The 26,707-nt window shown below is 44.6% G+C and overlaps 1 protein-coding gene across 1 annotated transcript in view; it reads right to left on the bottom strand.

Moving 5' to 3' along the window:
- Window positions 1–692: 692 nt before the first annotated feature.
- SLC24A3 (solute carrier family 24 member 3) overlaps window positions 693–26,707 on the bottom strand; it is a 501,442-nt gene continuing 475,427 nt past the window's right edge. Inside the window, exons 16-17 of the mRNA XM_021700716.2 lie at window positions 12,082–12,147; window positions 693–1,619 (exon numbers count right to left, since the gene is read on the bottom strand). Coding sequence (XP_021556391.2) covers window positions 1,470–1,619; window positions 12,082–12,147 — 216 coding nt within the window. The 3' untranslated portion in view covers window positions 693–1,469. The remainder of the gene's footprint in view (window positions 1,620–12,081; window positions 12,148–26,707) is intronic.

Genomic DNA, 26,707 nt, shown 5'->3' on the forward strand with positions numbered 1-26,707 from the left:
AGCAGGGGCAAGAATCCACAGTTTCAATAAATACAAGTGTAACAAGCATGGGTGGGTCTCAACTCGGTGGAATTAGTCTGCATAATAATTCAGCATCATACAAAATCTAGCAGGGCTGTTGAGCAGTGATTGGCAACAATGTTCACAATAACTTATGCCCTTGAGCGAGTCTTGCATTGAACACATTCTGTGGTTCCAAAGGTGTCAGTCAGTTCTCTCTTTTCTCCTTCCCTGGCCATCCTCCAGGATGGGAGGGGTGGAGCTGGGGCAGCTTGGTGGAGGCGTCCCATGAGGAAGGACGCTGGCCCAAGAGCCAGCTGTCAGGGTCCAGTGTACTCAATACCGAGTGGCAAATCGGGACTTTAGTGACGACGTCTGTGCAAAGTGTGCTTCTCTCCATTTTCCAAGAAACCAGTGTCTGTAACTCCTGCACAAAAAGCAGTGGTGGCCTCTGGGTCACTCCCTGTCACCCCAAATACCAAGCGACGAGCGTGCATCTCAGGGACTCACGGGCTGGGAAGCTTCTGGTGCTGACTGCCTGGCAGCCCACGGATGGGGAGTGTAACCAGGGCCCCTCATCCAAGGCCTCAGGCAGGCTAGAACTATTGCTTGAGAGACTAGAAGGAACCTAGTGAGAAAAAGATGATCCTAATGGCTATGTGGGAAGCTGTCTTCTTCCTTGAAAGCCTCGTGCCCCCTAGGTAACGCCTACAGGACTTCCGGGAGGCGTCCACGGATATGAAACGTCACGCATGTGTTCCCGGTGGCCCCGCCCACGTGTTCCTCTACTAAGTGCCAAATCCATGCATATTCTACCATGCCTGGGATATGATCCCAGAACACATGGCAGGGACAACCTGTGGATTGTCTGCTAATCCAGAGCCCAGTGAAAGAAGATTTAAGAGAAGCTCTCCGTCTCTGGAAGAAAAGGAAGAAAAGGGGGAAGCCCCCCCCCAAGTAAAACAACCTCCCCAAACCCAGTCACCTAGTCATTACCTCAAAACATAACGAAATCCCAAACACTCCCTAGCATCGATATACCCTCTTCTCCTCTCTATTCCTTTGACAGTCTCAGGTCATAAATTAGGTTTGTCTTCCATCCAATAACTTAAAAAAGGAGGAGGGATTGTAATAAGTTTTGCCTGGCTTGGGCCAGTTAGCAGCCAGTTTTTTTTTTTTTTTCCTAGAATCTCAGTCACTGTTCAAAAATGGAGCTTGAAAATTCACGCGGATGTCAGTCTTCACACGGAGGAGACAGGAAGGGGTGGGTGGGAGGAAACCAGGGAGGAGGAGTGGGAGCAGGGAGGGGAGGGGACAGCCTGGGCCACCGAGGCAGGAGCGGAGGCCTGTGACCAGCGCGGGAGAGCCGGAGGCCCCGGCCCCAGGTGGGGCCCGCGTGACTCGGGGTGCGGCTGGATCTTGTATTGCACAGAAAAGGAGGCCCAAGGCTCGGCGGGCGGCCGGCCGGGTCAGTGGTCCCCGCACATGGGCAAGTTCACAAACGTGAACACGTTGAACTCCGTCATGATGGAGAAGCACAGGAATACGCCGTACAGGAAAAGGCATCCGCACCCGAGCTTCTTGTCCAGCTGCCACTTGTTCAAGTGAACGCCAAACACCTGCAACACACACAGCGGGGTCAGAGGGTGCGGGAAGAGGAAGCACGGCGGGGGGGGGGGCTTTGCGGGGGGCTGGGGGAGGGGCCGCCAATGCCTCGCAGGGCACAGAGTGTCTCTGAGCCTCTCAAGCCCATCGCTCACGTTTTGGAAACTCAGAACACTGAAATCAAGAAGAAGGGAAGTCAGAACTTTAAAATAACTTTAAAAAGTCATAATGATGGGACCAATCGACTCAGGTACGGTGGTCACCACACTTGCCCTGGACTCCAACGCAGCACTGCTCTGTGCCCGAATCACCTGTTCTGACTCTTCACCCTTTTGTCCCCAAGCAGCCCCTGGCTCTTCCTGAGGATGCATCTCTTCCATTCCCATGCCTGGAGGCAAGGGAGTTGTACCCCTTGCTCCTCACTGCTGCTTCCCCCAAAACACCCAGCTTGGAATCTAAAGCCTTCCAACAGTCACACTCCATCCCACCTGGCTACAGTCCACACTGCAAACCCGGCCTCTCCCACTCCCCTTTCCCCAGATCCCAGAGTCCCACTCACTGCCACTCCTATCTACAGCACCCAGACGCCCTTCCCTGCGATTTCACCGTCCATGGAGAGGATCTTCCCAACACCTGTCCTCCACCCCATTCCCACCCTGCACCTGCACTGCACCCACTAGTCTCATGTGGCTGCCCAAATTTGAACGTAAGTCAAATAATATTAAAAACTGAGTTGCTCAGTTGTACTAGCCACATGTCACGTGCTCCATATCCACACATGGCCAGTGGCTGCTGTCAGGGCAGGTGCAGGTGCAGGCCACCAGACAAGTTCTGCTGGACAGCCACGCAGCCGAGAGCCGGCGATGAGCAAGAACAGAAACAACTCTATGCTCTCACTGTCCTTCATCCCGCTCTCTGACTGCCATCTCCTCTTTCCGTCTTTGTCCATCTGGTACCCTTCCTCCCACAACTCTGCAGACCTTCAGGACCCAGAATTCACAGCTTCCACCACCATTCCGCTGCATGCCACCCCCTGGACCCACCCCTGTCCCATCTTACCCTGCCAAAATCCCACCAGCAATCACTAGAACCAACCCTGGCATCCACCACATTCACTGGCCTCTCTGGCGCTCCCATGGCGGAGCCACAGCCTTGGGCTCAAGCCCAGCTTCCAGGGACTCCACATTGCTTCCATGCTGCTGACCCAGGCTGGAGGGAAATGCCTGGCTATGCTAAAGAATCTCACTTTAAATTCAAGCCTACAGGGGGCGGAGCAAGATGGCGGAGGAGTAGGAGACCTGGATTTCGTCTCCTCTAAGGAATTCAGCTGGATAGGGATCAAACCATTCTGAACACCTACGAACTCAACAGGAGATCGAAGAAAAGAAGAGCAACAACTCTCTGAACAGAAATGCGACCACTTTCTGGAAGGTAGGACAAGCGGAGAAGTGAATCTGAGGTGATATTCGGGAGGATAGACGGCGGGGGAGGGGCCTCCGTCGGCTGCTTCTGGCAAGTGATAGAGCCGTGGAGCACAAAATCGGAACTTTTAGAAGTCTGCTCCGCTGAGGGACGTCGCTCCAGTGGCTGAGCAGGGGGTGGAACCCTCACAGGACAGTGTGGTCTCAGGACCCTCAGGGTCACAGAAAGACCGGGGGTGCCTGAGTGTGGCAGAGCTCCCAGGTATCAGAGCAGGGAAGCCGGCTGCAGAGACAGAGCCGAGGAGTGGGCTCTCAGCTCGGGGTTTCCATAAACCGTGATCCGCGGCACAGTCGGGCCATTGCTCTTGCAGCAGAGACCCAACAAGCGGCAGATCTGGGGAGACTCCCCTTCCTCCCCCGGGAGGAGCGGCGCGGGAGTGCACTGCAGGGATCTGCTGGGTTTGGAGACTATACACGGGGTCGGGTGCCAGAGATAGAAACGCTCGGTCACAGGCCGGGTGAGCATGGAGTGCGGCCGGAGACCGGGGAGACGGGAGTGACTGACTGCTTTTCTCTGGGGGCTCACTGAGGAGCGGGACCCCGAGTTCTCGGCTCCTCCGGCTCCTCCCGGGTGGAGATTGGGAGGCCGACATTTTCACTCTCCGCCTCCAAAGCTGTACCAAAAGCTTGCAGGGAACAAAAGCTCCCTAGAGCAAACCCAAGCAGATTACCTAGCTGGGACCGGGCAAGGGCGGGGCAGTTCCGCTTCCAGCAAAGATATTTGGGAACCACGGCAACAGGCCCCTCCCCCAGAAGATCAGCAAGAATAGCCCGCCAAGACCAAGTTTACCGATCAATGAGAATGGCAGAACTCCAGTGCTAGGGGAATACTGCACATAGAATCCATGGCTTTTTTACCATGATTCTTCAGTCTTTCAAAGTTAATTTTTTTTAACTGTCTTTTTTTTTTTTTGAATTTTTCTTTTTCCCTTTTTCAACCAACATCTTATCAATCCCTTTTTAAAAAACATTTTTATTTTTCATTTTTAGAGTCATATCCTATCCCTTCATAGTAGTTACCCTTATTTTTGGCATATATATATAAGTTGTTCTCTCTTTAAAATTTTGAGATAGTTTCTTCTAACAGATCAAAATATACCCTAAATCTCTAGTGTATGGTTTTGTTCTACTCTCCTGCCTGATACATTCTCTCCTTTCTTTCTTTCTTTTTTTTTAAAATCCTCTTTTCTTTTTTCAAACAACTTCTTATCAATTCCTTTTATAAAATTTTTAAAATAATTTTCATCTTTACAGTTATATTCCATCCCTTCATATCAACCCTTATTTTTGTACATATATAAGTTTTTCTTTCTTTAAAATTTTGGGAGGCACTTTCTTCTAACAGACCAAAATACACCCCAAATCTAGTGTGTGGCACTGATCTATGCACCAGCCTGATCATATTTGATCATATTCTGTTTTTTTTTTTGTTTTGTTCTGTTTTTTTTCCCCTGTTTTTATCTTTTTCTTTTTCTTTTTTCTTTCTTTCCCTTTCTTTTTCCCCTGGCTTCAGGTTTTTTCTGATTTGTTTAGAGTATATTTTCTGGGGACGTTGTTACCCTGTTAGCATTTTGTTCTCTCATTAATCTATTCTCCTCTGGACAAAATGACAAGACGGAAAAAATCACCTCAACAAAAAGAACAAGAGGTAGTACCGACTGCCAGGGACCTACTCAATACGGACATTAGTACGATGTCGGATCTAGAGTTCAGAATCATCACTTTAAAGATACTAGCTGGGCTTGAAAAAAGCATGGAAGTTATTAGAGAAACGCTTTCTGGAGAAATAAAAGAACTAAAATCTAACCAAGTCAACATCAAAAAGGCTATTAATGAGGTGCAATCAAAAATGGGGGTGCCAACTGCTAGGATAAATGAGGCAGAAGAGAGAATCAGTGATATAGAAGACCAAATGATGGAAAATAAAGAAGCTGAGAAAATGAGAGATAAACAACTACTGGATCACGAGGGCAGAATTCAAGAGATAAGTGATACCATAAGATGAAACAACATTAGAATAATTGGGATCCCAGAAGAAAAAGAAAGAGAGAGAGGGGCAGGAGGTATATTGGAGCAAATTATAGCAGAGAATTTCCCTAATTTGGGGAAGGAAACAGGCATCAAAATCCAGGAGGCACAGAGAACCCCTCTCAAAATCAATAAAAATAGGTCAACAGCCCGACATCTAATAGTAAAACTTACGAGTCTCAGAGACAAAGAGAAAATCCTGAAAGCAGCTCAGGAGAAGAGATATGTAACCTACAATGGTAGAAACATTAGATTGGAAACAGACTTATCCACAGAGACCTGGCAGGCCAGAAAGGACTGGCAGGATATATTCAGAGCACTAAATGAGAAAAATATGCAGCCAAGAATACTATATCCAGCTAGGCTGTCATTGAAAAGAGAAGGAGAGATCAAAAGCTTCCAGGACAAACAAAAACTAAAGGAATTTGCAAACACGAAACCAGCCCTACAAGAAATATTGAAAGGGGTCCTTTAAGCAAAGAAAGAGCCTAAAAGCAACATAGAACGAAAGGAATACAGACAATATACAGTAATAGTCACCTTACAGGCAATACAATGGCACTAAATTCCTATCTTTCAATAGTTACCCTGAATGTAAATGGGCTCAATGCCCCAATCAAAAGACACAGGCTATCAGATTGGATTAAAAAACAAGACCCATCGATATGCTGTCTGCAAGAGACTCATTGTAGAACCAAAGACACCCCCATATTGAAAGTGAGGGGGTGGAAAACCATTTACCATGCTAATGGACACCAAAAGAAAGCTGGGGTGGCAATCCTTATATCAGACAAATTAGATTTTAAACCAAAGACTGTAATAAGAGATGAGGAAGGACACTATATCCTATTTAAAGGGTCTATCCAACAAGAAGATCTAACAATTGTAAATATCCATGCCCCTAACATGGGAGCAGCCAATTATATAAGGCAATTAATAACAAAAGCAAAGAAACACATTGACAACAATACAATCATAGTGGGGGACTTTAACACCCCCCTCACTGAAATGGACAGATCATCTAAGCAAAAGATCAACAAGGAAATAAAGACTTTAAATGACACCGGGAGCAAATGGACTTCACAGACATATTCAGAACATTCCATCCCAAAGCAACAGAATACACATTCTTCTCTAGTGCCCATGGAACATTCTCCATGGATTTAGGACCTGATTTAGGACCTTAGGATTTAGGTCCTAAATCAGGTTTCAACTGGTACCAAAAGATTGGGATCATTCCCTGCCTATTTTCAGACCACAATGCTTTGAAACTAGAACTCAATCACAGGAGGAAAGTCAGAAAGAACTCAAATACATGGAGGCTAAAGAGCATCCTTCTAAAGAATGAATGGGTCAACCAGGAAATTAAAGAAGAATTTAAAAAATTCATGGAAACCAATGAAAATGAAAACACAACTGTTCAAAATCTTTGGGATGCAGCAAAAGCAGTCCTAAGAGGCAAGTATATAGCAATACAAGCCTTTCTCAAGAAGCAAGAAAGGTCTCAAGTACACAACCTAACCCTACACCTAAAGGAGCTGGAGAAAGAACAGCAAATAAAGCTTAACCCAGCAGGAGAAGAGAAATAATAAAGATCAGAACAGAAATCAATGAAATAGAAACCAAAAGAACAGTAGAACAGATCAATGAAACTAGGAGCTGGTTCTTTGAAAGAATTAACAAGATTGATAAACCCCTGGCCAGACTTATCAAAAAGAGAAGAGAAATGACCCAAATCAACAAAACCATGAATGAAAGAGGAGAGATCACAACCAACACCAAAGAAATACAAACAATCATAAGAACATATTATGAGCAACTCTATGCCAGCAAATTAGATAACCTGGAAGAAATGGATGCATTCCTAGAGATGTATCAACTACCAAAACTGAACCAGGAAGAAATAGAAAACCTGAACAGACCTATAACCACTAAGGAAATTGAAGCAGTCATCAAAAATCTCCCAAAACACAAAAGCCCAGGGCCAGATGGCTTCCCAGGGGAATTCTACCAAACATTTCAAGAAGAATTAATACCTATTCTTCTGAAACTGTTCCAAAAAATAGAAATGGAAGGAAAACTTCCAAACTTGTTTTATGAGGCCACCATTACCTTGATCCCAAAACCAGACAAAGACCCCATCAAAAAGGAGAATTACAGGCCAATATCCTTGATGAACATGGATGCAAAAATTCTCACCAAAATACTAGCCAATAGGATCTAACAGTACATTAAAAGGATTATTCACCACGACCAAGTGGGATTTATCCCTGGGCTGCAAGGTTGGTTCAACATCTGCAAATCAATCAACATGATACAATATATTAACAAAAGAAAGAACAAGAATCATATGATCCTCTCAATAGATGCAGAAAAAGCATTTGACAAAGTACAGCATCCTTTCTTGATCAAAACTCTTCAGAGTATAGGGATCGAGGGTACATACCTCAATATCATAAAATCCATCTATGAAAAACCTACAGCAAATATCATTCTCAATGGGGAAAAACTGAGAGCTTTCCCCCTAAGGTCAGGAACGCAACAGGGATGTCCACTATCACCACTGCTATTCAACATAGTATTGGAAGTCCTAGCCACAGCAATCAGACAACAAAAAGAAAGAAAAGGCATCCAAATTGGCAAAGAAGAAGTCAAACTCTCACTCTTTGCAGATGATATGATACTTTATGTGGAAAACCCAAAAGACTCCACCCCAAAACTGCTAGAACTCATACAGGAATTCAGTAAAGTGGCAGGATATAAAATCAATGCACAGAAATCAGTGACATTCCTATACACCAACAACAAGACAGAAGAAAGAGAAATTAAGGAGTCGATCCCATTTATAATTGCACCCAAACCATAAGATACCTGGGAATAAATCTAACCAAAGAGGCAAAGGATCTGTACTCAGAAAATGATAAAATATTCATGAAAGAAATTGAGGAAGACACAAAGAAATGAAAAATGTTCCATGCTCTGGATTGGAAGAACAAATATTGTGAAGATGTCAATGCTACCTAGAGCAATCTACACATTCAGTGCAATACTCATCAAAATACCATCCACTTTTTTCAAAGAAATGGAACAAATAATCCTAAAATTTGTATGGAACCAGAAAAGACCCTGGATAGCCAGAGGAATGTTGAAAAAGAAAAGCAAAGCTGGCAGCATCACAATTCCGGACTTCCAGCTCATTTACAAAGTTGTCATCATCAAGACAGCATGGTACTGGCATAAAAACAGACACACAGATCAATGGAACAGAATAGAGAGCCCAGAAATGGACCCTCAACTCTATGGTCAACTCATCTTTGACAAAGCAGGAAAGAATGTCCAATGGGAAAAAGACAGTCTCTTCAACAAATGGTGTTGGGAAAATTGGAGAGCCACATGCAGAAGAATGAAACTGGACCATTTCCTTACACTGCACACAAAAATAGACTCCAAATGGTTCAAAGACCTCAATGTGAGACAGGAGTCCATCCAAATCCTAAAGGAGAACACAGGCAGCAACCTCTTTGACCTCAGCCGAAGCAACTTCTTCCTAGAAACATCGCCAAAGGCAAGGGAAGCAAGGGCAAAAATGAACTATTGGGACTTCATCAAGGTAAAAAGCTTTTGCACAGCAAAAGAAACAGTCAACAAAACCAAAAGACAATCGACAGAATGGGAGAAGATATTTGCAAATGACATATCAGATAAAGGGGTAGTATCCAAAATCTATAAAGAACTTATCAAACTCAACACCCAAAGAACAAAGAATCCAATCAAGAAATGGGCAGAAGTCATGAACAGACATTTTTCCAAAGAAGACATCCAAATGGCCAACAGACACATGAAAAAGTGCTCAACATCACTTGGCATCAGGGAAATCCAAATCAAAACCTCAATGAGATACCACCTCACACCAGTCAGAATGGCTAAAATTAACAAGTCAGGAAAGGACAGATGTTGGCGAGGATGCGGAGAAAGGGGAACCCTCCTACACTGTTGGCGGGAATGCAAGCTGGTGCAGCCACTCTGGAAAACAGTATGGAGGTTCCTCAAAAAGTTGAAGATAGAGCTACCATATGATCCAGCAATTGCACTACTGAGTATTTACTCCAAAGATACAAATGTAGGGATCCGAAGGGGTACATGCACCCCGATGTTTATAGCAGCAATATCCACAATAGCAAAACTGTGGAAAGAGCCAAGATGTCCATCGACAGGTGAATGGATAAAGAAGAGGTGGTATATATATACAATGGAATATTATGCAGCCATCAAAAGGAATGAGATCCTGCCATTTGCAATGACGTGATGGAACTGGAGGGTATTATGCTGAGCGAAATAAGTCAGTCAGAGAAAGACATGTATCATATGACCTCACTGATATGAGGAATTCTTAATCTCAGGAAACAAACTGAGGGTTGCTGGGTGGGGGTTGGGGTGGGAGGGATGGGATGGCTGGGTGATAGACACTGGGGAGGGTATGTGCTATGGTGAGCGCTGTGAATTGTGCAAGACTGTTGAATCACGGATCTGTACCTCTGAAACAAATAATACATTATATGTTAAGAAAAAAAAAAAAGAAGAAGATAGCAGGAGGAAGAATGAAGGGGGCAAATTGGAGGGGGAGACGAACCATGAGAGAGGATGGACTCTGAAAAACAAACTGAGGGTTCTAGAGGGGAGGGGGGTGGGAGAATGGGTTAGCCTGGTGATGGGTATTAAAGAGGGCACGTTCTGCATGGAGCACTGGGTGTTATGCACAAACAATGAATCTAGGAACACTACATCAAAACTAATGATGTAATGTATGGTGATTAACATAACAAAAAAATTAAAAAAAAATTCAAGCCTACAAACGTCAAGTGGGCCATTTATGGCAATCATCCCACATTTCCCTAAGTGCACTGTCTTCCCCTTCCTTGGATGGTGTTTCCAGCCTCTCCCCTCTTCTCAGACCCCCCACACTGCCTTCTCTACCTTCACTCTCAGCACATGACCATGTTCCAACCACAGAGCTCCCAACACCAGACCCACTTGCTCACCTTCTCTCCTGCTAGTGAGGCCCCTCTGCCCATGGCCCTGTCCATGGTCCACTCCTTCACATACAATGCCACCCCTCCACCATTCAAGAACATGGCCCCAACAACTGCCCCTCTTTCATCTCCATCTCCCCGCCCCACCCCTGGATTACTCCAGCCGGGATACCAGAATGCTGCTACTTCTCTCCTAAAAAACAACTACATTTTTTCTCTCCTTTCTTTATAGCAAGATGACTTGAAAGAGTTGTAAATACCACTGTGTCCAATTTCTCTCCTTCCATTCTCTGTGAACTTGTCCTACTCAACCTTCTGCCTCATTGCCCCACACAACCACAGTCTCATCAAGATCATCGATAACGTTGTATTGCTAACTTGAATGGCCAATGCTCAGGACTCATCTCCCGTGACAGAGCCTATCACTCCCTCCACCCTGAAATACCTTCTCCACTTGGCTTCTAGATGCCATACTTTCCTGGTTTTTCTCCTACCTCTCTAACAGCTCATTCTGTTTCTTTTGGTGTTTTATTATCATCATCCTGACCTCTAACTACCAGAGGGCACCAAGACTCAGACTTTGGGCCTCTGCTCTTTTCTGTTCTTTCTCACCCCCTTGCTGCCTGCATCTAATTGCTCGGCTTTAAATACCATCCACATTCTGGGGCCTCCAGCTTGGACGTTTCTTCTGAACTCAGAGTCATCTTTCCAGTGGTTTTTTGACGCTCCCTTGGGTGTTGAACAGGCACTGCAAGCTCAAGATGTTTGAAATTGCTCTTCCCCTACTCCCGACAAACCTACTTCTCTTCCATCTTCCAGCAACCCCATTTCAACATCCCAGGTGGTGGCTAGCCCCATCTCCTACAGGTTGTACAAATGTAGCTGTAAGCATGCACTCTGATGTCGGATGGCTTGCCCATTCATTCATTTGGTGTCAATTTCTCTAGAGGCCTCAGATGTTCATCTTTGTAATGGGGTTGATGTAGTGTCTATCTGGTGGGCATGTGGTGAGCTCCAAATGGGAAAATGTATGCAAAGCATTGAGCACAATGTGTGGCTATGACAGGTACCATAAGCCTAAGTCACATGAGACCCAAAGAACCTCCTAAGCTACAGAACAAAGGATTGCATAGATTCTCACTTTTGTGTAAGGCAGCGTTTGCTTTAGCAAATCCTTGACATCTGACTCACAGCCTGATCCTGTCGATGACCTCCAGCTTCCTGTCTGCTCTTCTGAATTCCTATTCTGTAGCATATGGATGTTCACATGCCAGTGTAATTCAATGACTGTTTCCTTGAAAATTTTAAGAAGAAACACATTGCGTCTCAATGTTTTCTAATGTGAAAATTCAACTGCATACTTGTATGTTAACAGATACTTCATGTGGACCAGTCCATGTGTTGGTGTGAATCAATTTCCACCAAAACATGTCAGCTGAGTTGGAATATCAAATTATACAAGTAGATATAATGGCCAAGATAGCGGGATGGCATAAAAGTACATTGTCAGTAAAACAATGTGTTCTTTGTCTCTGAGCATTGGTCAAATCCATGGATTTATGGAGATGCTTATTAACCTGGAACAGATAATTGGAATCTACCCTTCTCTTGACTAATCTTGCAGAAAAAGTGGTATCTCCCCTTTGCTTTTGATAAAATGGCTTGGGCTTGGCATGAGGCAGGACCACGCTTCTCAGAAGAGGGCTGGCTCCTTTCATAAAGAGGGAAGGCTTTCTAGTGAGTTGCTAGGATCCACTTCTAAAGGAAACAGCCATGAAGGAGATGGGACATCTGAAGGCCGATTGTCCCCATCCACCCGGAGGCCAAGCCCATCTGTTGTCCAAACAAACTCTGTAGCCAAAGAACTCAAGGGTGGGAGTGGAGGTAAGGGGAGAGGAGTCACAGGAACTGGAGAGGGGAAGGAGCTATAGCCCTACCGTGACAAAGACAGAGGCCAGGAGTAAGCCCACGGAGTAGATGAGTCCTCTGCTGTTTAGCCGAATCTGTAAGAAAGGATGCACTGTTAGGCTTCTAAAAAGGCATCTGTTCAGTGCAGGGGCTGAAGCAACTCTGAATAGTGGTCAGTGCAAATCTCTGTTTTAGGATGGCAAACAAAAGGGAGCTTCGACAGCCATGCTCTGCCTCTGGGAGCAGGGATGTGCACTTTCCTAGGACAGCCAGGGGCTCCCTTGTCTAGTCCCCTCTCAGTCCAACCCCATTCATCCGTCCAGAGGCAGTGCCCACTGTGCTGCCCCATGGCCACTTGAATTCCCTGTCGTGTGTGGCCTGATTCTTGGTGCCCACAACACTTCCCTGTGGACCTGGCCTCCAGGGAGCATTCTTGACATACAACTTTTAGGATAAATCTCGTGACATGAGGGATGCGAGCAATATTTTGAAAAAACATTACTAAACTTTTTATCTCTTTTGCATTAAATTGTCTGTGAACTGCCCCCAGACTTGATGGGAAGAGATGGATGAGTCTTGCTCTTGTAAGCAAGCAAAGAAGATAAAAGAGTTAACATTCCATTCCTGATATTCGTAAAAGGATTTTGTTTTGTCTTTCAGAGTAAGACAGTGGGGTTAGCTGCCAAACACTGAAGAGAAAGAGAGAAACAATTTTTGGAATTCTTATAAAATAGCGCTGTCCAGTAGAACTTTCTGCCATAATGAAAATGTCCTGTATCTGTGTAGTCCCATATGGCAGCCATTAAGCACATGTGGCTCGTACAACTGAACAAAAATTTTAATCTTATCTTCAATTAATTCAGATTTACATTTAAAGAGACACATGTGATTAGTGGCTGCGGTATTGAGCAGGGCCCAATATTTAGAGGCCAACCGGGCCAAAAAATATTAGAGTTTCTTTCATAGTGTAGAGAAGATGTTCCTTCTGCCTTGTCCTAGGTCGAGGTCATGAGGTAGGCTACCCTGAAATAGGAAGTATGCCTTAGAGCAGCCATGCTCAAAGCGTCCTCCCTGGACCAGCATCACCTGGGGTCTTGTTAGAAATGCAGGAACTCAGGCTGCACCCAGACCTCCTGAATCAGAAACTATGGGGATGGGCCCATCCAAGTGTTTTAATAAACCCTCCAGGTGGTTCTGATGTGTGAGAAAGTTTAAGAAACACTGACTTTAAGCCACTACTGAGGCTAAATCCACTTCTGATCTCCACGGGTTTTGGGGCTGGGACTCTGACATTCATTTTCACCAGTTCTCTTGGAAAGTCTTATCTGCATGGAGGTTTGGGGACCATAGAGCTCCCCACCAACATACACTGTCCTGCTGGGAGTCAAAGGCTCCATCTGTATCCACAGGAAGGAAAAGCAAGGCAGGTTGATCATTTCATTAGAGAACCGAGTGGTGATTATTAGTAGAAGTGGTTTGGGGCCCTTCTGACAAGGCTCAAGGCACCTCTTGCCACCCTTTTACCAGTTCAACCCTGGGGTGTAGGTATGGGAACATGTGGGTGTCTCTGTAGGTGGGTGTGTTCGGTTTACCTTTTGGTGACAGGAAACTCCATGCCCTTAACAGTCAAAACCTTTGTGTGGGGACCCAGGAGCATAACATATCTCTTTATGTAATGTTCTGACCCCCTCCCCTGCTGGCGCAATCCATGTGAGCCAACCATCTGCTGAACTGCAGCTGGAAATTATTCCCAGCCACCAAATGCCTTTTTAAGAGCAAAGGACTCAAATCATCTCTCTCAGAAACCCTTTTGAACTCTTAATTGTCAACATTGCATGGATTCTGCTAAGCACGTGGCCAGTGCATTCCCAGCCCAGCTCACCCTTTGAGATCTAGGGTTGAATCCTTGTCAGCAACAAGAATTGAGTAAAGTGATTTCCTGCCCCTAGGAAACCAAGAGCCAGTGACAGCCAAGCTCTAAGCAGGAAAATTCTCTTTGGCCAAGCCTTCTGTCTTCAAAATCAATCATATTCAACTAGAGCTTTGGAACTTTACTCTTCCTCCACTGACATAAAATCTCAAAGAGTGGTGCTTCTAAAATTGTAAATCTGGCTCCAAAGACTAAAGACAACTGACTTGGTGGGGTTTCTGAGTATTTTTCACGTTTTCACCTTTTCCTCTGCAGTGTTCCTTTGGTAACAGATTGCCACATGCACCCAGGGGTAACTTCTGTTTTTTTCATTCATTACAGACCGGGACTCTCAAAGCCTGTATTGATTCCTTGCTATCTGAATCCCCACCTCCACATGTACATGACAGTCAGGAATTAGGTTTCCTTCAGTTGCCTGTGGGTCCAACTTGAACATCTCCCAATCACTGGAGACTATGGATGGTTTGGGGCAAGAGCTGGCCAACAAAATCTGGCCCATCGCCTGGTTTTGTAGATGAAATTTATTGGAGCTCAGCTCGTTCATTTGTATATTGTCTACTTCTGCAGTGGCAGAGTCGAGAAGTTTCATAGAGACCATATGGCCCACGAGGCCTAAAATATTTCCCCTCTGGCCCTTTCCAGAAAGTCTGCTGACCCCGATTTAGGGCACGGACTCCAGATCCAGTTCACCGAACCCCTTCTGAATCCCTGCTCGGTCACCAAGTTGCTGTATCATCATGGAAAATGACTTAACTTCCCCATGCCCCAGTTTTCTGAGAAGTAAAATGGAGATAATACAATTCTCACCTCATGAGGTGGTTGTGAGGATTAACTGAATTAATCCATGTTAAAAAGCTTGAACAGGACCCAATGTATAGTGAGTTCTCAATGTGTCTGGGCCATTATTCTCCATTCAACTCATGAGCTGCCTAATCCCTTCCCTGGTACCCCTGGCTGCTGCTTTTATAAACTCACCACCCAGCAGCCCCCCTGATCAAAGCCTCAGTAGATGACAAACACCATAAGGATGGGGGACCACGTCTGACTTTATCCTCTGCCGGGCACAGGGCTGAGCAAAGACCACATGCTTCAATATGTAACCAATGAACAGACAATGAATCCATTTCCTTGCAGAAGTGAAATGGAGCAGGGTGGACTGCTCAGAGAGAGGCTGGGAGCAGGGAGACCCTGGCTGCCATTTCTGGATGGTATTCCAGGAGCAATGCAATCCTGTCCAACATTCCCTGTCCCCTTTCCCCACTTTATTATTTTTTTTAAGAATGCGTATAGCCTTTTTTTCACCTAACATTTTATTATGAAAGTTTTCAAGCATTCAGAAAAATTGAAAGAATGACACCGTTTTATTATATCATTTTACCAAAGGGCTTGATTATAGTTCAAAGGTCTTTTGTTTCTAGATGCAATTTCCATATGGTGAAATTCACAAATCGTGATTGCACTATTCAGTGGGTTCTGAGAAATGCATATACCTGTGTTACCTCAACTGTGGCCATGATAGAGACCACTTCCATCCTCCCCAGAAAGTTCTCTTGTTCCCTTATCAGTCTCACCCAGGATCAATCACTGCTTCTAAGCTTAGCCCGTCCAAGAAACTTCATATAAATGGAGCCCTATAATGTGCGTTCTTTTACACCAGGATTCTTTTACTCAGCATAATTTTTAAAGATTTCTTCATTTCCTTCGTATTTTTCATTGCATCAATAGCTCATTTCTTTTTATAACAGCATAAATATATCACGGCTTATTAATTATTCTCTTGTTTATGGACATCTGGCTTGCTTCTAGTTTGGGCTATTAACATGCATTGATTTTATAATTCACAAACACAACGAAAAGAGACCTACAGCGGCCCCTCTCACCCACAGGAGAAGCAGGAATGGAGATAATGAAGACAGCCAGGGGGTCTGCTGGGACCTCAAACACACTCATGCACCGGGATCCTCTCTCTCTAGCTGCACTAGGAGCCTCTCCAAACAGGGGAGATCCACTTTCCTCACCTTAGTACACTTCTGTCTCCCTTTTGGACCCTCAGTCTTGTCAGATGGGGTGCATACCTCCTTTTTACCTCCCTCTATTCTGTCCATCCCTCCCTCAGTCCTTTTGTCTCTTCCAAGTTCACTGAGCCCTCGCAGGCCCTATCCTCACTTCTGATGCAGATCATGTCCTGACCTTGCCTGGGTAGCCTTCTTACCTCCCCAGCTCGTCCCACTGCTCTGATGGCAGATGCCTGGGTCTTCAGTTTTTCCTCCTTCCACCTAGCACCTAGCTCCCCACTTGTCTACATATATTGTACGTTTAAATAAACATCTGCGGGTGATGCTGAGCATGTGTGTATGCTTGTGCACGTGTGTGCACACACATGGGGTGTGTGTGCACATTGGAGGTAGTAAGGCTGGGTGGCAAGGGGCAAGATTTCAGAGCTGGATGAGGAGACTGATGTGGGGGTGGTTTTAAGCTGATCTTTTTAAGCAACACAGTGAGAGGGCACCAAAATAGGTTTTTTTGTAAAAAAAAAAAAAAATGAGGCATAATTTGCATACAGTAAAGGCTCAAATCTCTCCTATTGGCTAAGTTTTGACAAATGCATGTACCCATGTAACCCACATCTCAACAAGATATAAAACATTTCCATCACCCCAATAAGTTTCCCCAAGGGCAGCAAATTTAACTCAACCCCCTTAAAATCTAGTTTCTTGGATCGTGCAAGCCAGCAATAGCACGGACTCGTCTCATCTCTGAACTACCTTTGCAAAAGACTTGGAGCTCTAGCCATGCATAGTGTTGATCTAAACAATGGTTTCCCTGCTTCCTGAGTCACAGATACAGGGTCCATTAAGTGCAAATGCAGCAAATCTCCATGGCAATGCCCACCAAAGAGCATGCAAGGTACAATTGCCCTGACATTGAACACTGTTTTTATTTCTTTCCTTCAAAATACGGAATTCATTCTCTAATTCCCTCATGGCAATTGTTGCAGAGAAAACAGAAGGCTGGCTGGTTGCCAAGTCAACAGAAATTTAGCCCATGATGCATGTATATTTTTTCATCTGCATGCACACACAGACACCCATTCAGACCTAGCTTTATTTCTCACACGGTTCATAAGTAGTTCCCTAAATCCTACACAGTTTGGGGATCCAAAATCCCTAGCCTCAAAGATTTTGACTTCCCCATATTATAGTTTAAAATATCTCTATGGTTTGAAGTCAACTGTACACATCCAGAGGAATTCTTTTAGGAAAAATAAGGAGCCCCTATATTTTTGCTAATTTATTTATGACCTGGAATGCATGCACATGTCACTTTGCATTTTCAGATTTGGGTAGTTTGAACATTTGTGTGGGTGTAGGCTCCAAATGGATGTGTCTAGCCTTGGTTTGATATTGTAAAATATCGCTGGGTGGGAATCTCTTTCCCAGAACAATTAAATGAGGTGAGAAAGTGAATAAGCCTACAGAGAAGAGGCGCTTCAATGGCAGCTGGTGCCTGAGTCCTGTCCCATCCAGAGGGCTCTCACAAACACAGGGCTGTGTGGAATTCTAGTGGCGACTCGGAGGTAGGTAGGGTGGGTTTGTTCTCCCCACGTAAAGATGAGACAACTGATGCTCTAGGAGGTTCAGCACTTGGCCAAGGTAAGATTCTGCTCACCAATTCCCATTCGTGTGTGGGTGTGGGTTTTCCCCACACATCCAAGCATTTCGGTGACCCCAGATGGGTGTCCTACAATTTAACTCAATTCTTTTTTTCTTTTTTTTAAAGAATTTATTTATTTATTTGAGAGAGAGAGAGAGAGAGAGAGAGAGCATGAGCAGGGGGGAGGGGCGGAGGGAGAAGCAGACTTCCTGTTGAGCAGGGAACCTGATGCGGGGCTTGATGTGGGACTCGATCCCAGGACTCCGGGATCATGACCTGAGCGGAAGGTAGACGCTTAACTGACTGAGCCACCCAGACACCCTAACAATTTAATGCACTTCTGACACTATTTACCCAGTGACAACATCAGATTGCACGGGGAAAGGGCTCAGTCCTACAAGACTGCCCTGCCTGCCCCCAGATACCAATCACAAGTCCAGGTCTCACCTGTGCTTCTGATGGACTAGCTATAGATTGGAGATTCCAAGGACCCCCTCCTTGGTCTTGGTTAGTTTGTTAGAGTGGCTCACAGAACTGAGGAACACATTTTATTGACTAGATGACGGGTGTGTTATAAAAGGTATAACTTGTAGGGACAGCCAGATGGAGGAGATGCACAGGGCGAGGTATGGGGAAAGGGAGCAGAGCCTCCATGCTGTCTTGGAGCAAACCACTCTCCCCAAATCTCCACGTGTTCACTAACCCGGAAGCTCTCGGAACCCTGTCCTTCTGCGTTTGTATAGAGGCTCCACTGCATAGGGAATTGATTAAATCATTGGCTATTGGCAATGATTCAACTTCCAGCCTCTCTCCTCTCCCTGTCAGGGGTAGGACTGAAAGTTTCAACCTTTTAATCACGTGGTTGGTTCTCCTAGCAACCAGCTCCCACCCTTAGATGGGATAGGAAAGTCACCTCATTACATAACAGAAGACACCTTATAGCTCTCATCATTGGGAAAATTCCAGAAGTTTTAGGAGCTCTGTGCTAGAAACAGGGATGAAGATCAAACATGTATTTCTTACTATAAATCATAATATCACACAAGGCCAGGAAGCTGGTAAGGGATCAGTGTAGACTGAAAATTGGAATGCCGACAGTAAATTCTAGACTTTTCCTTGCACCCTGCAGGGCACAGGGAAAATGCTAGAGTTCTCTTCACCCATTAAGAACCCTCAAAAGTGGCATCTTGACCTTTCCTGCTTATCATTTCTGAAACCATTCTGAATAAACTTTAAGAACCACAGATGCCAGTGTGGCAGATACCTCTGGGACCCCATCCATGTCCCAGTGCCCCCTTCTTACCATTTTTGTGGGACCAGCTGCCTCTCCACAACAATACCAGTGTCTGTGCCTCAAGGGCTTTTTCCTGAACTCTGGAAGTGCCAAGCTACCCTGTACCAAAGACTCTTGGGGTGGGTGCATAAACACGTAGCTCCCCTGCCCCTCAGATGTGGTCATTCTGAGATGGGAGTGTACACCATTTGCTAGAGCCCCCCACCCCCCAGGGACTCAGCTCCAGTCACCATGACTTCGGTTGGCTGCCTTCCCTGCCCATCTCCCTGCCCATCCCCACTCCTCTGTTGGGAGTTTCTTGCCCCTCCCCAATACACACCTCACCTCAAATCTTTGTCTCAGGATTGAATGGTTTCTGGGAGGATCTAAACTGGGGTAGTGAAATGAATAGGCTTCAGGCCTTAGGCAACCCAGGGAAGCCCATCCATGGGGGACTGTAAATACAGGAGCTCTGCTAGGACAACCTCAAGAAGAACCATTCAGTAAGATGCCAGCAAACTGTCCCCAAATTCCCTAACCAGATGCTGTGGGAACAGTTTGTAGACTGGCCTTATTAGTGGCATTTTGGCATTCTGCTTCTTTCCATGGCTGAAACACTCCACTCTGGCTGGGTGTAAGTTACCAATATGGCCTCACTGAAGGCAAGGTTACAAAGAGCCATTCAGTTCTCCAGAGCCTGTAAGAGGCAGCTCCAGGGCCCCACTGTCAGAGTTCTGTGTCCACCCCCTTTCCACAGCCTCATGGTGGGCAGAGGCATTTCTCTGCCTCTTGGAGTTGGGCTTGGCCATGTGATTTGCTTGGCCAATAGGATATTAGTGGATTTAACAAAAACGTAGGTTTGAAATATACTTCCATCATTGACATGACCTCTTGTGTGTTCATCCTGCATGGAATGTGTCTCAGGAAGTCACTGGTCCAAAGAGGATGAGAGACACAAGGAATAGCCCCGTCTGAAGCTTGGAGCTAAACCTAGATTGGCCAAACACCTGTCATCTTGCAGATGCATGAATGAGAAATACATGATAATGTATGCAGGCTGCTGAGTTTGGGGATGGTTTGTTACACAGCATTATGGTAGCAATAGATAACTTATACAACTATCCTAGTCTAGGTCACTATATTTTCTCTCTCCTTCAAATGCCTCGTAACAGGTCTTGCTGTCATCAGTCTGATCTGGCTCCAAACTCTTCTCTGTGTAGTAGTCAGAATCTTCTTCCTAAGAGGCACATGCAATCACACCACTCCCTCCTTCATTTTCCCACTGCCTTGGCTTTGGCTCACCATATCCTTTAGCACATGGTCCCTCTCTATCTCTAAATTCACCTCAGCCACTCATCCCTCCACTTTGCCACTTCCTGCCCCCCAAACCTCTCCTCCCATCCCAGGTGCCACCCTCAGATCCTTCAGTGTGTGAAGCTTTCTTGGATCTTGGTCTTCTACAAACTGTTCCTCTCACATTCTTTACCTGCTTGGCTCCTGACAATCTCAGATTCTCAGAATAAGCATCACTTCCTTACCTTCCTAACCCCTGCCATATACCGAGCAACTCCCACACAACCAGCTCTAGGGGGGCGTGCATCACACTTTGTTTTGGTATTTCTTGTGTAACTGTCTCCTTCCAGAGGCTACAGTCCCAGGGGCACAGGACGGTGTCTGGCCTGCTCACCGAGGCATCCCCAGTGGGGGTTACCAGCTTAGCACACAGTAAGCATTTCGTTAATGTTTGATCAGAAAAAGAATGAACTGGGCAGAAAGTATGGGATAAGAATGTTTCTGATCACCTCTTCCTTTTACCTTTGTGGATTCTGGAGTTAGATGGGCTCTTGGCTTGGAAAAAAAAATAATAAACTCTTTCTCCCTCTATTACTTTGTGGATTCATTTTGCATTTCTAAGCCCTAGCTCAGAGATCTGAGTTTTGTCCTTGCTTCCCAGAGCTTGCCTGGTGACCTTCTTAAATCTGTTAGAGCATGTGGAACAGACATTCATCACAAAAATGGGACAAGAAGTGCTCATTTTCCAAACTGTGACTTTTAGAAATGTTTCAGGCACTTAGGTAGCTAGCTGGCTTCTGAGCAAACCACAAGTGCTAAGAAATGTCAAAATCTGTAAAACTGCATTTATTCCTCACCATCAAATGCCTGAACCTAATACTATGCACAAAACAGCCGTCTTGATGGTAATTATCCAGTAATTATGACTTAGAAGCCCCATCTAGTAGAGATGGAAAAATTGCTTCAGAATTGTCAGCAGGTCCATTATGAGGGCAGGAGGGGCGATTAAACCCACGTGGGCTTCTAGCTTCTGATGTGAGGGATGCTGAGATGTCATGGGATTTACTGCCATGCTACATGGAAGGAGGTCCCTGAGTGTCCTTCCAGAAATGAAGCCCCTCTCCCAGGAAAAGTTGGAGGTGAAGAGGGAAGGCAAAATGCTCATGGCAAATAAACCCTTAAGTTTGCTTTTTCATGAAACTGAAACTATTTTTCCAAGTGAGTTCTGTATCACATCATGAGGTTACACAGAAATGTCCCCCAAATGTGGCTGGGCATTGGGGGCTGGCCAGGGGGGGCCTGGTGAAAGCCAGGTGGGGACCAAGGGACTGAATAAACATGTAATCCTCATGGAAGGATCCAGAATGTTTCCTCCAACCTTCAGTAGGAAAACCATTGTAGACATATAATGCACCATGGCCTAGGGCAGTGAGAATTTTAGCTGCCACGATGTCTGTGGGTGTTTTAGGATGGGAATCTGCAGGTCAGGAGTTGTTTCCTTCCTTTTTAAAAAATTTAAATTCAATTAATTAACATATAATGTATTATTGGTTTCAGAGGTGGAGGTCAGTGATTCATCAGTCTTATGTCATACCCAGTGCTCATTACATCACGTGCCCACCTTAATGTTCATTACCCAGTTACCCTATCCTCCCTCCCCCCACCCTCCAGCAACCCTCAGTTTGTTTCCTATGATTAAGAGTCTTTTATGATTTGTCAGGTCCTTCTTTCTTTATGTAAAGCTGCAGAGCTTGCTTTAGCCTTATAAGCAGATCCTTTCTTCTCTTCTAGCGAAGATTCAAACTCAGGGATGGATACGGTCTAAAATCCCACCCCAGCAACATCCCCCGCATTCCTGTGCCCTCAACTGTGCATGGTGGCATTGTGGCATCATTTACTTTTAGCAATAGTCTTCCCTCCTGCTTTAGTCTCTGGTGTTCTGGGCAGAGAAAAAAGTCTCACTGTCTTCTTTCTGCCTATTTTTGACTGACAAACTCTCTGAGCTGTGGTTGCCTGATCTTCAGAAGAGGACTTGGGACAGCAGTGCACTTAGAATAAAACCCATGACCCCTGCCCACCTCACCCCTGCGTTTCTATTGCCTGGCTTCCCTTCTAGTCTCAGACACAGCATGCCTCAGTGCCTTGGCACTTGCAGCCCCCTCTTTCTAGAATGCTCCCCCTGCCCTGCAAACACCCAGCTCTTCTTTATCTTTTGCTCCTCAGCACAGAACCCACCTCCCTATCCAAAGAATCCACAGTGATGTGTGCCACCCACCCTATCACATCATTACCTTCATGAGGCTTTTGCTCTCCCAAGTTAGCACACTCATGTACTTGTCACTCACTGACTGTCTGTCTTCCCCACCCTGGTGCACGTTCTAAGGGGAAGTATCTACTCTATCTTATCATTCTGTGTTCCCAGCACCTCACCAAGTTCTTGGCACATTTAGCAGCTGCACAAACAACAATGTTGGTTGAAGAAGTAATCCTTGCTTTATTTAGCTATTGTCAGGATTAGATGAGGCCACGTGTGCATATAGTAGGTACTCAATGAATATTAAGCTATTCTTTTTTTAAAAAGGACTTAAAAAAAGATTTATTTGAGAGAGAGAGAGCAAGCACATATATGAGTGGGGAGAGGGGCAGAGGGAGAGAATCTCAAGCAGACTCCCCACTGAGTAACCCATGAGATCATGACCTGAGCTGAAACCAAGAGTTGGATGCTGAACTGATTGAGCCATCCAGGTGCCCCTAAGCTATTCCTATTGCTGTTTTCTTCCCCCTTGCTCTCTTCTCAGGTCATCCTTTTGCTTTATTCTGTTCACATGTTTTCCACCCAAGGTGGAAAAGTTAGGATCATCTATCCATCCATCCATCTATCCATCTATCCATGCATCCATGCATGCTTCCATCCATCCAACAAATATTTTTGAGCACCTTCTAAGTACCAGGCACTACCAGGCATAGAGGAAAAACAAATGCATAAGATGGGTACAGTTCTTGCCCTCAGGGAGATCACCTGTCTGGGGGAGACTCAGACAAAGGGTCAAAGGTAAGCTATGATGGGAGCTGCTTAAAAACACAGGAATGAGACCTGACCCAAGCTTGGGAGATCACAGTAGACATCCAAGCTGACACCTGAAGAATGAGCTGGAAAAGGACAAGAGAAGCCCCTCATAGCAGCCCCTTTACCCCTTCTGTGAGGTGATCTGGTTCCAGATGGTTATTTTCTGGGACCCCTGGCTTCCAGGAAAACCAAAAGACACAGCTTGATTGGGCCAAATCCTGGGCCACTATTTTGGTCTACCATTACTAGGCAAAGATGTAGCCTGTAGAAGTAAAGTCTCCCAGAAAATTAAAGTCCATCTCTCTATAGGCCAACAACTTAACTGTTTTTGATGAATATGTTTCATAACTTTTTCTTGATGACTCAGAATCACCACCATGAATATAATTTTTTTTTTTTTTACCTGAGCTGAAATATGGTAAAGCTCTCAGGAGCTACTGATGTATGAGGAGTTGCTTGCCCCCACCTTTGATGAAATAAAATTTATTCTCTATTTAAACAAGTAAAACGTCCTGCTATGTGTAAGATGGCAAAGTGTACAGTGTGAATGGCAAACATGAAGTGGACATGGTCCTACATTCAGACTCTAGTAGCAGGTAGATGATGTGGGTGCATAACTATCAGACAAGATAGGAAAGAGAATAGATCAACAGGGACATGGAGAAGAGATTATGCAATGTGCAGTGTGACGCTGTATTTGGGCAGCATGTGAAAGGGCTAGAGAGCTAGGCATGTGGTCAGGACCTGAGGTATTCTTTTGCTTATGGTATTTCCTCTTCATTGAATGCCCTCTCAACCAAAGACATCAAACTATCTGAGTAAAATACTAAAAAAGTAGCATTTTAAAGAATGCCACTAGGATCTGAGGATGCTTTTGTTACTCTGTCTCTCCCTAATTCAGCTCACCTGGCTGTCCTTCCCTCCTTCTTGACCATTCACCTTTTCATTCTGACTCAGTTAGGCTCAAAACTTTTCCTGATAGTTAAGATTTTACTACTTATAAAGTCCAGGGTTCTAGACTACATAGCTTCCTAATAGCTCCTAAGTCATGAATATTACTGAAAAGTAAGTAGATATCTTTCCAAAGAAGATATACAGATAGCCAACAGACACATGAAAAGATGCTTAATGTCACATTATCAGGGAAATGCAAATCAAAACCACAATGAGATATCACCTCACCTCTGTCAGAATGGCTAAAATAAAAAAGACAAGAAATAAGAAGTATTTGCAAGGATGTGGAGAAAAAGGAACCCTTGTGCACTGTTGGTGAGAATGTAAATTGGTGCAGCCACTGTGGAAAACAGTATGGAGGTTCCTCAAAAAGTTAAAAATAGAAATACCATATGATCCAGTAATTCCACTACTGGATATTTACTAAGAAAAAACAAAAACATTAACTCAAAAAGATAAATGCACGCCTATTTACAATAGTCAAGACATGGAAGGAACCTAAGCATCCATCAATAGATGAACTGATAAGGAAGATGTAGTGTGTGTGTGTGTGTGTGTATGCATATATACCTACTCACACACACACACACACGTATTTATAGTGGAATATTACACTGCCATAACAAAGGATGGGATCATGCCATTTGAGACAATATGGATGGACCTAGAGGGTATTAGGCTAAGTGAAATAAGTCAGGCTGAGAAAGACAAGTACTATTATGATTCCACTCATAAGTGGAATCTAAAAATGTGAATACGCAAACAACAAGCAGAATTAGACTTATAAGTACAGAGAATAAACTGATTGTTGCCAGAGGGGAGGGAGGTGGGGTGTTGGGCAAAATGGGTGAAGGCCTCCAGTTATGGAATGAGTAAGCCATGGGAGTAAAAGAGTATAAGGAATACAGTCAATGATACTGTAATAGTGATATAATGGGACAGACAGTAACTATACTTGTGGTGAACAAAGCATAATGTATTAACTTGTCAAAACACTAAGTTGTACAACTGAAACTAATGTAATATTGTGCACCAACTATACTCAAATTTTATAAAAATAAATAAAAAAATAAGTTAAATATTTTCCTTTGAATTTTAAAAGTTCAAAATGAAATCTCCTTTTTAACACATGTTGCTAGAACAAACATATGTCCACATTCAAAACAATGAAACTGGACCCTTACCTCACACCATATATAAAAAAATCTTGATTTCCCTAAGGTTCATGAACAGTTTATAGATTAATTACTGATTTTCTGCTTTCAAAGCGAGGCCTACATTGGATGCTTGTATCCTGGGCATAAAATGAAGATCTCTTTGGAACTGAGTACAGAAATAGCATTTGGATGAAAATATAACATGACATGTCTTTTTCCAGTCTTCTGACCAAAAGTTCCCCCAGGAGCACTCTCCTATGTGCCATGGCTGTTGATCACCAAAGTGGCCTGTTTCTTCTCCTATATTTTCCCCTCCACTTCAGTTCAGGGTAATCTTCAACCACAGGATTAGATGTGCTCCTTGCACAATCCCAGCAGAATGACCAGAGTGACCCAATGATGTCATCTACAGATGGAAAACATGAATTTGAGCCAAACATCTAAGAGGGCCTGAATTTTTGTCTTCATGATGTTGCCCTGTCACTAAAGTTTGGAACCTGAAAAGCGTATGTTTTCATGGCTGTGGATATTACTGAATGATAATCATGCTTAATTTTCTGCTCTCTGAAGAGTGTTGGGAGAATGTCAGAAGGATGGGAAAGGAGGGCAGATCAGTGGGGCTCATTTACGGCAGACAATGTGCTTTGCTGAATTGGAATTTCAGGTCTGATGTCCATGTTCAGTCAGGGAGATTTCAAAGCTGTGGGGAGGAACTGGTTTGTATCTAGAATGAGTTGTTGTTGTTGTTGTTTGGAAAGGTTTTGATTTTACCTTATACGATTGTATGTTGTAACCACAGTAAAGAAAAAATAAACACAATGGATCAATGGATCTTAGGGACACTGGAAGGATGTGCATCCCCTGCCCCTGTCTGTGCATCCCCTGCTGCTGGAGAGAGTCAATGTGGTAAAAGTCTATTATTCATGGATCAATTTTCCAGGATATTTAGAGTATGGTTTCTTTTCATCTTTTTGCTGCCTGCTCTTTAGCCACTACTCTCTAGTCTTCACCAGAGGCAACAAAAAGTAGTTAAAATTCACACAGGTCTGACTTTTACTTCTTCATAACTTTGATGAGCAGTAAGTGAGGAAATGAAACAAGAACACACCAGGTGGGTTTGCTGGGGAACTCAACAGATCCACACCCAGTGCTCTGAGCTGGGTTAAGGGGCATAGAAGCTAGGCAGAGTCTGAGGTGCCAATGAAGATGGGATCTAAATGTGAACCATAAAATGAGAGATGGAACATTACATAGAGCAGCCTGTGGAGGGAGGGAGACACCCAAGACTGAGTATGATTAAATAATGACAGAGGGTCACTAGTAGCAT

Source organism: Neomonachus schauinslandi, chromosome 10, assembly GCF_002201575.2.
Source record: "Neomonachus schauinslandi chromosome 10, ASM220157v2, whole genome shotgun sequence".
Classification (NCBI taxonomy): Eukaryota; Metazoa; Chordata; class Mammalia; order Carnivora; family Phocidae; genus Neomonachus; species Neomonachus schauinslandi.